Genomic DNA, 12,506 nt, shown 5'->3' on the forward strand with positions numbered 1-12,506 from the left:
GAGAGGAATAGAGGGGGAGCAGACAGTCCCACTAGGCTGGCACTGGGTGGTGGGGAATGGAAAGGAAGGGAAGAGAGAGGAGGAGGAGCAGAAGAAGGAAGTAATAGCCAAAAGGTCTAAATCCATTGTTCCAAAACTTTATCTTCATTCCAGCAGTGGGCTCTGAGACTTTGGAGGTTCTTGCCCAAGGATGTTGGCAGCAGCATCTTTAGCAGGGACGACAACATCTTTCACCACAACCGCGGGTGATGCAGGAGATGTCAAAGCCCCCGGAGCTGATGGGCACTCCCTCAGAGCTGAGGATGCTGCCAACGGCAGCGGAGGTGGAGGATCCCACGGCGGTGTTCTGTGGGAAGGAGCTGAGGATGGGGCCGGGCAGGGTCACCAGCACAACAGGCGGCTCAATGGCCACGTGGGAGCTCTGGCACTGCCTGACACAGCACTCATGCAGCTGCTGGCCAGCGGGCAGGGGCCGCAGGGCTGGCAGCAAGGCTTGCAGGGCTGGCACTGCTGGCACTTCTCAGGGCAGGACATGTCTGGAGCCTGGCGCTGCAGCTGGCACACAGGGCAGGGAGCAAGCAGAGCACACGCACACCTCAGACACAGCCCGCAAGGCACCCCAAACCACACAAGGCCCTGCTGCCTGCCCAGCTCCAGGCTGTGCAGGCCCAAACTGGGCATCCTTTGCCTGAGCCCAGCACGCTCCTTCCCAGCTCAGCCAGGCCCAGCCGTGCTCCTGCCTGGGCTCCATGAAAATCAGCACCTCAGCCCAGCCCCAGCCTCTGCCCACAACACACGGTCTCCCCTCTGCCCACACCACCACCATGGCAGAACATTCCCAGAAGAGCAAGGGGCAGGAAGAAGGGCTGGAAAGCTCAGTGCTGTTCTAGAGAGGGAGGAGGAGAAAGGGGCTTGCAACTCACCTGGTTCCCAAGGAGGTGACAGAAGTGGTTGACAGAGCCACAAGTTAGGCTGCCTTTTATCCTGGCCCCAAAGTGCCTCAGGGCCCACAGTTCATGCTGCTTGAGTGACGATATTCCTGCATGATCCCAAATGAACGTAAACATCTCTGGGAATGGTATGGCATGAGTTGGTTTTTCCCCTCTACATTGACTTTGCATTTCCTGTCTTACATCATATCCATTCCCTCAAAAACACTTCTTCTTAATGCTGGTATGGGAGATTCCAGGTCTCCTGGGGACAAGGATGTGTCAGTGTGGGCAGAAGAAATGAACTAAATGCAGAAGTGATCCAACGGATATCAGGTGATGTTAGCCTGGGACACTGTGGTGGACATTTATAATGCTGCCAGATTCTTGTAAATCCTGCTGACTGCATTGTCCTCATCTGCTCCACGACCTTCCAGTCATTTGCCCAGCACCAAATGGCCCCACAATATGCTTTGTCATTTTAATGATCCTTCTTTGCCTTCCTCCATTACCCTGCACGCACCTTGAGCCTGGTGTAGCTCTGCTGCCTGAGCATGTGTCCTGCTTTGTGTGCTCTGGAGCAGCTCTGGACCAGAGCTCCCCAGCATCTCCTCAGTGCCATGCCTTGCTATGGCCTGTGGCCCGTGTGCTCAGCCATGAGCAGTGATGTGTGTGGCAGTGTGGCTGTGCCCCAGTGTGTGCGAGTATCTGCACATGCCTGTGCTTGTGCCCTGGTGGGAAGAGCCCCTGAGAGCCTCTGGCCTGGCTGGGGATGGTTGTGCTCAGGGCAGAGCACTTGTGTGCAGCCGCCCTGGCCATGTGCCTGTGCACGTGTGCCGGGCTCTGTGCGTCTGCCTTCATCTCTGTGCGCACCTGGGCAGGCTGGCAATGTGTCAGTGCCCCTGGCTCTGTGGGCACAGCTGTAGAAATGTTGGACAGTCTTTCCTGCTCAATGATTTGATAGAAATCCATGTTCTCAGGGTGCCCCATGTAGGTTCTGGAGTTTTACTTGGGACACTGGGCCTCCCTGGCTGCTCAGACCACTTCTCCTCCTGTTGGTTATGAAAACCCTGGTCATGGTTTCACATGGAGAATGAAATTATCTCTGTCCAGACCAGAGAAGTGAAGCCATGACACACTCTGCTTTTCCTTCTTCAGAAAGGCATTGGATTATTTTTTCTAAAGATGCATCTTCATGGCATTCTTCTAGGTGAGCCAGCACTGTCTGTGGAATGTGTTTTGAGCACCAAGAGAATGGGTACAAAACAAAATCAGCTGCATGTTTTCTCACCCTCTGCTTTCACCAGCTTTTCCTCTGAGCTCACAGGAAGTGTTTCCAGAGAAGGAAGGAAAACTTAGAGGCATGAGTTTGGATGCAAAAACAATTTTATTGAGTTTAAGAAGAAGATGCGGAGGCTCACAGAGGGCACAAACTGCAGCCACTACAATGCCAGAGGGATGTCTGTCTGCTTGGCCTGCACAGGTAAGAACAGGTCCCACAGGGCTGGCATTGCGTGGGAGTGAAGAAACAGAGGGAAGGGAAAGAATAGATAGTACAATAAAGCAACAAAAACCAAACAGCCTAAATATACAACGTTCCAAAGATCCGTCTTCATTTCAGTACCATGTGCTGAGGTATTTCACTCCAGACCCCAATGTTCCCAAGGGCACTGCCAGCAGATTTAGCAGGGACGGCATCTGCTGCCACCATAGCAGCTGGTGATGCAGGAGAGGTCAAAGCCCCCGGAGCTGATGGGCACTCCACCACAGCTGAGGATGTTGCCAATGGCAGCAGAGGTGGAGGATCCCACGGCAGTGTTCTGTGGGAAGGAGCTGAGGATGGGGCCAGGCAGGGTCACCAGCACAACAGGCGGCTCAATGGCCACGTGGGAGCTCTGGCACTGCCTGACACAGCACTCATTGCAGCTGTTGGCCAGCGGGCAGGGGCCACAGGGCTGGCAGCAAGGGTTGCAGGACATGGCTCGGGGTCACAGGAGCACCTAGGATAGAAGGAAGGTACAAGCAGAAAGTGAGGACACATGAGGAGCAGCACTGCACCCAAACACCCTGCAGCCCAGGCACCTGCTGGCCCACATTGCACTGCCCAGCTCAAAGCCCAGGAGCCACCTGAGCCATGTCCCAGCCTCTCTCTGTCTGCACAAGACCTTCTCTCCCCTGCACTCTCCCAGCACAAGCAGCTCCCAGCCCTGGGCTGTGACAGCCCCTGTCAGCTGAGACCTACAGCCAGGAAAGAGCTGGTCTTGAAGCAGCAGCAGCAGCAGCAGGAGGAGAAGAGGTTTCCCACTCACCTGATTCCTGAGGAGGAGGAGGTGAGAGAAGTGGATGAGAGCACAGAGACTTGGGCTGCCTTTTATAGCAGTCCTGCACTGCCTCAGGCCCAGAGGCATCTTAGTGGAAGTCATAATTTTGTGACCAGCTCATGTCAAATGTGCACCATGCCAGCTAATGGTAGGGGCTGTGTCCTGGTTTCCTACTTTGCTGCTGTTTCATTTATGGTTTCTGTGTTTGAAAACCTTTTAGTTTTAGGGCCAGGATGAGAGCCTCAAGAATTTCCAGGACATAAACACGTCAGAGGAGGCAGAATGCTGGGATCATGGTCTGGTGGCATTCCATGCAGGCACGTGATACGTCTTGATTCCTCCCTACTGGGTCAGCATTAGGTCAACAGTCCATGTCCATTTCTCCACTTCCTTCCTTCTCTTCCCCTTTCTTGCGTTTTGCTTCTCTCCACCAGACACAGCAAGGACACTTCTCTCAGAAAATTGCTGCCCTACCTCTCTAGGGCTTCAGCCACACGCTGGACTTTCTCACAACATGTTCTTACTGACAATCCTTGGTTGTTATTACGAGCTGTGCTTGGTTGACCTTGGTTGGATGGCCTGCACTATCCAGCCACTCCATCACTTCCATTCTGAGGTGAAACGGAAGAGAATATAGGAAAAAAACTACTAGAATTTTAAGATAATACTGTTTGCAAATACATAACCAAAATATTATGCACACAGTTGTAAATGGGAAGAAACAAAAGAAAAATGCCACTTATTTTATTTTTTTTTTCATCCAACCAGAAATTTCTACCTGGCCAAATCCCAGGAAGCAGGGCTTGAGCAAATGTAGTGGTGTTCCTTGAGGATAAACATTGCAAATTACAAATGCCTAGACTAGTTTCTCCTTTGCTTAGCTGTTGTGTTTAAGTTCATGTCATATGGCATGGAATATCCCTTTTACTCAATTTGGGTCAACTGTCTGATGCACTCCCAGGATCTTGCCGTCCCCCAGCTCCTGATGGGGAAGGAATGTTGAGAGACAGCGCTGATGCTGTGTGAGCCCTGCTCAGCAGGAGCCAAAGGACTGAGTGTTACCCACACCTTTGTAACACCCAGCACAGAGCACAGCCCTGCCAGGGCTGCTGTGGGGAACATGAACTGCATCTCAGCCAGACCCAACACACCCACGAGCCTTGGCTGGCTCCAGGGGCATCCAGCTCTCCGTGCTTGAGACACACCCATCAGCCCTTATCTCCTAGACTTGTCCACTGGGATGGGACACAGTCTCTTCCTCTCCAGGCCAATGCTACCACTCAGACTGGTGCTGAGTGAGGTGGGCACCAAAACTTACAACAACAAATGAGGGGATGGAACTGAAGGGATCAGGCTACAGATATTGTCTTGCTCTGAGTGATAGCATCGATGTTCTGGGTGGCACTGGGAAAGTCAAGATCTGTGGACTCTTTTTAGTGCTCAAGCAGCAGGACTTCCAGATCGTCCAAAAAAAGGTGTTCCCAGCAATTCTACCCAGGAAAGCAGCACCACATCATTCAGGATCCAAAGGGAAAAACACGGCTCCTCTTTCAAGGAGGAGGTTGGGCAAATTCCGTCTTTGCTGAAGGACCACAAATACCATTTTTCTTTAAGTTATTAATAGTTACATTCACCCCTATCTTAAGCCTGGACCACTCTGTGGCTGTTTGAAATTTTATTCATCCAATTGTTTTTCACACTGTGATGGACCTTCCCTCTTGTGTCAAAGTGCTGAAGTTTGGCAGCTGGGGCAGAAGGCAGAAGGAATTGGGATTCAGGGACAGCATTTCACTGGATCCCTGTTGCGTAAGATAAAACAGGAAAAATCTTACAAATATGAATGCTCAGATTCTGGGAATATAGAAACCATGAACGAAATTGAAATGAAAGCCACTTTTGAGGTACCAATCCTTAGTTACTGAATAAACATGAAACAATAAGATGACCCCTGACTGTCGCTACTCGCGATGTATTTCGCTAAAATAACGACACGGACTCCTCTAGCTAGGTGGCTAAAGAAGCGGTTTATTGAACGGCGGACCATATTCTTATAGTGTGTTCCACAAACTACAAACAGAACAGCAGTCTATTGGATAATTGAAGAAAACAAAACTTTCTCACAAACCGTGAGAACTGTTTATTATCGAAGCCCAGGTGTTAATCTTGTTATTAATTCCTTTTTATTTTTCCCCAGCGTTATCACCCTGGGAAAGGCTCAGGCTGGAACTGAGAAACTGTCTCAGCCTGGGAAAACTTTCTCTGCATGAGAGAGAAACTGTCTCAGCCTGGGAGCTTCCCTGCATGAGAAAAGTTTCAAGCCCTAGCCATTTTCATGCTGAGGCTTCAATGGCGTCCACAAGTCCCTCTTATAGTTTTTAAAAAAAAAGAAAAGTAAGAAGTGCTTGTAGTCCTCCACGGGGGCCCTACGTGGAGGAGAACAAACACCACTCTGGAGATCTGTGGATGCCTGAAGCACTCAGGGAAATCTGGTGCTTTTTGAGAAACTCAGTGCTAACATTGATAGCAAAACCCATCACCATTTTCCAAACTTATAATTTCTTAATATATTTCAAAAGAGCTCATTTAACAATGTACTAAAGCTAAAACATTTCCAAAGAAACAGATGAATGCTCATCCTCTGCTTGCAGAGGGATCATCTGGCTGGTAATCAGCATATTGTTCAGCATTTGAAGACTGTGCCTCGGCTGCATTCTGTCCCTGATGTCGCAGGTCAGGGCGGACACACCTTGCAGGCAGGCAGTGCACCCCAGTATCTGTTGAGATGCAAGCATACCCACTTCCCCAAACGATGAGGCAGGCATGTATCATCTGCAGCCTGTAAGAAAGTGAAATAACTCACAAAAACAAGATTATTAGAATCTTGTGGCACAGTAAGGTGATTGAAGGTATACAAAACTTTTCCCAATCGGCTGTGTGGTTCTTCACCAGCCACTCCCCTTTTCTGTTTATATAAAAAACTTTTTGACCAAATTCAAAAGTACCTGAGAAAATTGTTGGAATGCCATTGTGACTGCCTTCAGCTCAATTATCTGAGCAGAACCTGTCTCATGGCCTTCCAGCGATTGCAAACCAGACTCATCCTCCCAGGTAACTGGCCAATGATACCTGTAGGATGTAAATCCGGAGTGCTGATAAACACAGAGATATCAATGGAAGAATCCACTCGGTATACCTGGTGAGTAAAAAGCTTGCTGCAGCCTGCTGCAGTGTGTCAGGCTAATTGGCAACCCTGTGGCAAAACTTTCAATTGATATCTCTGTCCCACCACAGAATTTGCAGGCACTGTAAAAACATGAATTTTGGTCTGTCCTCAGGGCACAAGGGGATTGTGGAAATGCCATCCTTCAAATCAATGACCAAAATGGTCACAAATTGACAAAGGGCTATCTACTTAATTTTTGGTGGGGGCCACTATTTCTGCCAAACAGGGGTATCAGTCAACCACTGTAAAGGCATCATAAAATAATTTTTGCCCTTCATTTCAGTGACCCCAATTAAAAATTTGCTTCCATGTGTACACCCCAGGCTGCCAACACATCCCGTCCCCAGAGGTTGATAGGGGCTGCAGTGATGTAGGGTCGGACTGTAGCCGTCTGCCCTTCCATATTTTTGATCAGCACAGGCCTCTGACTGATGAAGGTCTGTGTTGTGCCTCCCAAGCCTGCAATGGCTTGGCCAAGAGGGGTCAGTGGCCATGTGGGAGGCCAAGCAGAAAGAGAAATCACCGTTACATTTGCCCCGGTATCAATCAAACCTCTGAGTTGAACCTGAGATGGGGTGGCACCTGAGAGGGTCAAAGTGCACATCATCTGTGGGTGCTGATCGGAGATATTCATTGTCCAAAAGACTTGTGGCGGTCCTGTGGATCCGAAACCACCGTCTTTGCGATCTCGTTGATCTGCCCTGAGAACAGATGAATGAAAAGGCACAAGTTGAGCAATTCGAGTTCCTGCCGGAATAGTGACAGGGGGAGAAGGCGTAGAAACCATAGCATATATTCGACCCGTGAAGTCAGCATCAATAACTCCAGGGTGAACAAAGATTCCCTGAAGAGTGGCACTAGACCTTCCTATGAGTAGTGCACTCAGCCCCTGGCCCAGAGGCCCAGTGGCATTCAGAGGAACCTTGTGTACCCTGTCAGAGTCTAAGATGACTGTGTCTGAGGTGTATACATCCACGCCGGCTTAGCCACTGGTGCTGGCTGCATGCTGCCTGAGGAAACCTGTGTCATTGCCAGATTCTGGGGTACTGCTTGTATCTGCGCGCTGTACCCCGCAGCGCTCGTCTTTTCGTTTCCCTGGCTAAAAAAAGGTTTCTTTGATTTGCATTGGTTTGCATAATGACCTGGCTTTTTGCATTTTGCACACAAAAAGGTAGGCCTATTAGCCTGTTCCTGATTTGGCTTCTTGCCAGGTTTTCTCTGTTTCTGATGATGCCACATAGCAGCTGCCAAAGTAGAGATCTGATGATCTATAGTTCCTACCTTAGCACGTGCCTGTACCATATCAGTCAGTGAAGGATCCCCTGGCAAGGCCTGTATAATTTTAGCACAATCTGCATTAGCATTGTCTCTGGCTAGCTGCTTACACAACAACTGCCTGAGAACATCATCCTCAACCTGCTTTTCCAGGGCTGCTGCCACCTTCTCAACAAATTGCAAAAATGGCTCAGTGGGACCCTGAGTAATTTTCACATATCTCGGCTTAGGAGCTGCAGCCTCTATTGTTTTTACAATTGCTGCAAAACCTACTTTTTGGCATTGCTCAAGAATCAGAGGGTCCCAGGTGGCTTGCAGGTCAGGGCTGGCAAAGCGAAACTGACCCAGCAGGACTTCCCGACCCACAGCATGCCTGGGATCCTCTCGAGACCGTCCCATATTGTCTGCAGCAGCCCTGTCAGCCATCTGCGTCCAGGTATCTTCAAACACTCTGAACTGCACAGGCTGAAACAGCACCTGGGCTATATGTCTAATATCATAGGGTGCTAGTAAATCTGTATTCAGCACTCTAAGAATTTGCATGACCTGAGTAGAACCAAGCCCATATCGTGCTACTTTATCTTGCAAATCCTGCACCACCCGCCAGGCAATCGGATCGTGCCTGTCCTGTTGCCCTGTCTGTGGGACTCCTTTGAAAACAGGAAAAACCTGAGCCCCACCCGTCCCGTGGGCATCCTCGTCACTGCTCTGTGACAGTTTTTCCCCCGGGACCGGGGAGAGCTCCGCAGGGTCATCCTGGCCATTTCCCTCCATTCGGAGAGCCCCTCCCCTCGGTATTCCCACCTTCTCTAAGAGGTCCCAATCCCCCTTTTCCAATGCTCCCATCCTGACCGTTTCCCAAAACCCGTGGGGATTTCTGCCACGCCTGCTGGTCGATACGAGACCACGCCTCCGACGGGAGGGGTGCAGGTCACCGGCATCCGCGGCACCGGACTGGAGCGATGGCGGCGATCCGTGCCGGCCGGGAGACATCACGGAAGCCGCTGGCACTGCTGAAGACGCGGGAACGGTGGCACCGGCCGTCGTCAGTGCAGCAGGACGCGGCCGTACCGACGAGGGGGGGGGTAATATCGTCCCGGAGAGATCGGCGGGGGACCCGGAACTTCTGGGATCGTGGAACTGAATGTCGAACGTCGCTCAGGGGGCGGCACTGCCGCCCGGCCGGCCGGCGGTGTCTGCTGCCCTGTCCCTGGGGGCGGGCCCGCAGACGGTACGGGGCCCACCCCCACGGTCGGGCCGCCCGCGATCCGCCGCGATTCCGTGGAAGTAGCAGCTGCGTACGGCAGCAATGCAGCGCGAAAAGCCGACGACCGACCTGTTGCGGCCGCCACGAGTAACTGCTCGACAACATCGATCGGGATAACTGGCTTTTGGGCCGCTTCTGCCGGCCATGGAGGGGCGGTGGGTGTGGTGACGTCAGCGAGTGACTGTCTCTGTCCCGTTGCAATCCCGCCCCCCTGGGGATGAATGCCTCGACGTGCTGCGGAGCGACTGGGGGGGGTCTTCCCGCACTGCTGGTGCTTTGTTCGTCTAAAAAGTCTTTTGATCGAGGGCCCGGAACGTAGTCATTAAACAACAAACGCTTCACCCTCGGGGGTTTTTGGGGGGGCAACTCCGACTGTGGGGATTTTTCCGGGTACCAGTCAAACTCGTCCCCGCTTTGTCCTGTTTCGCTCCATTCAGAGCCTGATTCCCGCTCCATCAATTTTACATTGAGGTTCCCCAGGTTTTTATTATAGGGACAGCTGAGGGTTCCCCTTCACATATAGCTTCATACAATCAGTCTCCTAATTCTCACCAAGCTTTCTCAGAAAAAGCCACTCCTTCATTCTCAGGGAATCCTCTTTCTTTTGCCCATTCTAATAAAGTTACCAAGTCCTGGTCTGGGATTGGGGCATCCAAGCCTTCAATAACGTCCCTCCATAAGGAAACTATGGTTCAGTCTTGCTTAGATTGCTGATTCCCCATCATCCCGGAATTCCCCACCTAGCCGCTATGCTGGGAGGGAGGGGGGAAAGCGCAGTACCTCTCTCGCCGGGAAGGAGAACAGTCCGCGGCTCTCCCCGTCCGGGCTTGATGTGCGCTCGGCTCCGCGGGTCTGCGGGATCTCTCGGCCTGGCGCTGCCGGGGCTCCGCGGGCTGCGGGACTTCGCTCGCCGATCCGAGGCTCCAAAGCCGGTCCCGGTCGCGCTGCTCCGATGAAAGGCGATCTCGGTGGAACCTCCAAATGTCGCTACTCGCGATGTATTTCGCTAAAATAACGACACGGACTCCTCTAGCTAGGTGGCTAAAGAAGCGGTTTATTGAACAGCGGACCATATTCTTATAGTGTGTTCCACAAACTACAAACAGAACAGCAGTCTATTGGATAATTGAAGAAAACAAAACTTTCTCACAAACCGTGAGAACTGTTTATCATCGAAGCACAAGTGTTAATCTTGTCATTAATTCCTTTTTATTTTTCCCCAGCGTTATCACCCTGGGAAAGGCTCAGGCTGGAACTGAGAAACTGTCTCAGCCTGGGAAAACTTTCTCTGCATGAGAGAGAAACTGTCTCAGCCTGGGAGCTTCCCTGCATGAGAAAAGTTTCAAGCCCTAGCCATTTTCATGCTGAGGCTTCAATGGCGTCCACACCTGACAGTAATCCCCTCTTAATAGAGCAATGCCCTCTGCCACACAGCAAGACCAAAGGTTACAGAAAGACTTGCCAGGGTCCAAGAACTAGTGCTTAGAGTTTAAAATGTAACAGACTATGCTAATATAAGGATTTCTATAGGCTGTATGTAAATGCTATAGAAGTTGTATATTGTATTACATTGGTTAGTAGAAATTAGAATATTCATCATAGAAGAAGATTTATTGTATTGTAAACGGGAAATCACTGTCTTCTTTTCTCCTCTTCACTCTTTACTCTCTCCTTTTGATCTCTTGTCCCTCTTCTCTCTCTCTCTCTCTCTCTCCCCCCTTTTATCTCTTTTTGTCCTGCTCTGGGGCTGTGCCGGGCAGCCCCTAGCAGCGTCTTTTATAATAAACTGCAACTGTAAGCTTTAGCTTCAACAGAGCACTTGAGTTTTGTCCAGGACTTTCTAATCCACCAAAAAGACTCCCGCAGCTCCACCCATGTATGACAAAGACAGCTCCAACAGCATCCAAAAAAAATATAAAGGTTGCCTGCAGCTCTTTCATCCTGTGTTTGAAGAAGCACAATCTGTACAGGAACAATGCTGGTGGTATGAGAGGCTTGGAGACCCTCTCACAGACCAACTCTGGCACAGCAGCAAAGACGAGCTGTGCCAGCAAGGACTGAACCTAAGGCGGAAAATGCTCCCACTTGTGCATCTCTGCCCAAGCGTTGCTTCAACCTCCCCATGGTGTGAGGTATGGGAAAAAAATTTACTCTTTCTTTCCACCATGGTTTGGTGGTTATTTCAGTGGGGTGACTGTGTCAACTCATTTTGGATGCAAAGGGATCTAAAGATCATTTTTATTTCATTTTCAAATACACAGGCGCCCCAGAAAAGAGGCATTGACTGCATCCACCAAATCAAGTGGCTCAAATTCCTGAGCAACCTTGCCTTGAAGACTTCATGGAATGACAAATATATAATTTCTCGGGGCACCTTTTTCCAGCGCCTCACCACCCTCATTGTCAGGGATGTCTTTGGCAGCTCCAATGGAAAAGGCACATGGAAAACCCATAGAAATCAGTCTCACTCTCTGCTTTTTCATGGCACTCCTGAGGAGACTGCAAGAGTTGTCCCAGAATGAAGGAGAAACACAAGACCCAGGGTTGAATGCAAAATAAATTTATTGAGTCTAAAGAAGAAAAGCAGCTAGGTGACAGACAGCACTGGGAGCAAGCACAAAGATGCAAAGGGCGTGTCCAGCAGCCTGGGCTGCAGATAGAGAGAGGAATAGAGGGGGAGCAGACAGTCCCACTAGGCTGGCACTGGGTGGTGGGGAATGGAAAGGAAGGGAAGAGAGACGAGAGAGCAGGAGAAGGAAGTAGTAACCAAAAAGCTTAAATCCAATGTTCCAAAACTTTATCTTCATTCCAGCAGTGGGCTCTGAGATTTTGGAGGTTCTTGCCCAAGGATGTTGGCAGCAGCATCTTTAGCAGGGACGACAACATCTTTCACCACAACCGCGGGTAATGCAGGAGATGTCAAAGCCCCCGGAGCTGATGGGCACTCCCTCAGAGCTGAGGATGCTGCCAACGGCAGCGGAGGTGGAGGATCCCACCACGGTGTTCTGTGGGAAGGAGCTGAGGATGGGGCCGGGCAGGGTCACCAGCACAACAGGCGGCTCAATGGCCACGTGGGAGCTCTGGCACTGCCTGACACAGCACTCATTGCAGCTGCTGGCCAGCGGGCAGGGGCCGCAGGGCTGGCAGCAGGAGTTGCAGGGCTGGCACTGCTGGCACTTCTCAGGGCAGGACATGTCTGGAGCCTGGCGCTGCAGCTGGCACACAGGGCAGGGAGCAAGCAGAGCACACGCACACCTCAGACACAGCCCGCAAGGCACCCCAAACCACACAAGGCCCTGCTGCCTGCCCAGCTCCAGGCTGTGCAGGCCCAAACTGGGCATCCTTTGCCTGAGCCCAGCACGCTCCTTCCCAGCTCAGCCAGGCCCAGCCGTGCTCCTGCCTGGGCTCCATGAAAATCAGCACCTCAGCCCAGCCCCAGCCTCTGCCCACAACACATGGTCTCCCCTCTGCCCACACCACCACCATAGCAG

The 12,506-nt window shown here is 51.2% G+C and overlaps 1 protein-coding gene across 1 annotated transcript; it reads right to left on the reverse strand.

The window, feature by feature from the left end:
* Positions 1-2,610: 2,610 nt before the first annotated feature.
* Positions 2,611-3,674, reverse strand: LOC130266548 (feather keratin Cos1-2-like). The gene is given in 3 exon segments (XM_056515798.1): positions 2,611-2,929; positions 3,239-3,340; positions 3,342-3,674. Coding segments are annotated over 3 exon segments (450 nt in total). The 5' UTR covers positions 3,372-3,674; the 3' UTR covers position 2,611.
* Between the last annotated feature and the right edge of the window lie 8,832 nt (positions 3,675-12,506).

This window comes from Oenanthe melanoleuca, unplaced genomic scaffold, assembly GCF_029582105.1.
Source record: "Oenanthe melanoleuca isolate GR-GAL-2019-014 unplaced genomic scaffold, OMel1.0 S081, whole genome shotgun sequence".
In the NCBI taxonomy this organism is placed as follows: Eukaryota; Metazoa; Chordata; class Aves; order Passeriformes; family Muscicapidae; genus Oenanthe; species Oenanthe melanoleuca.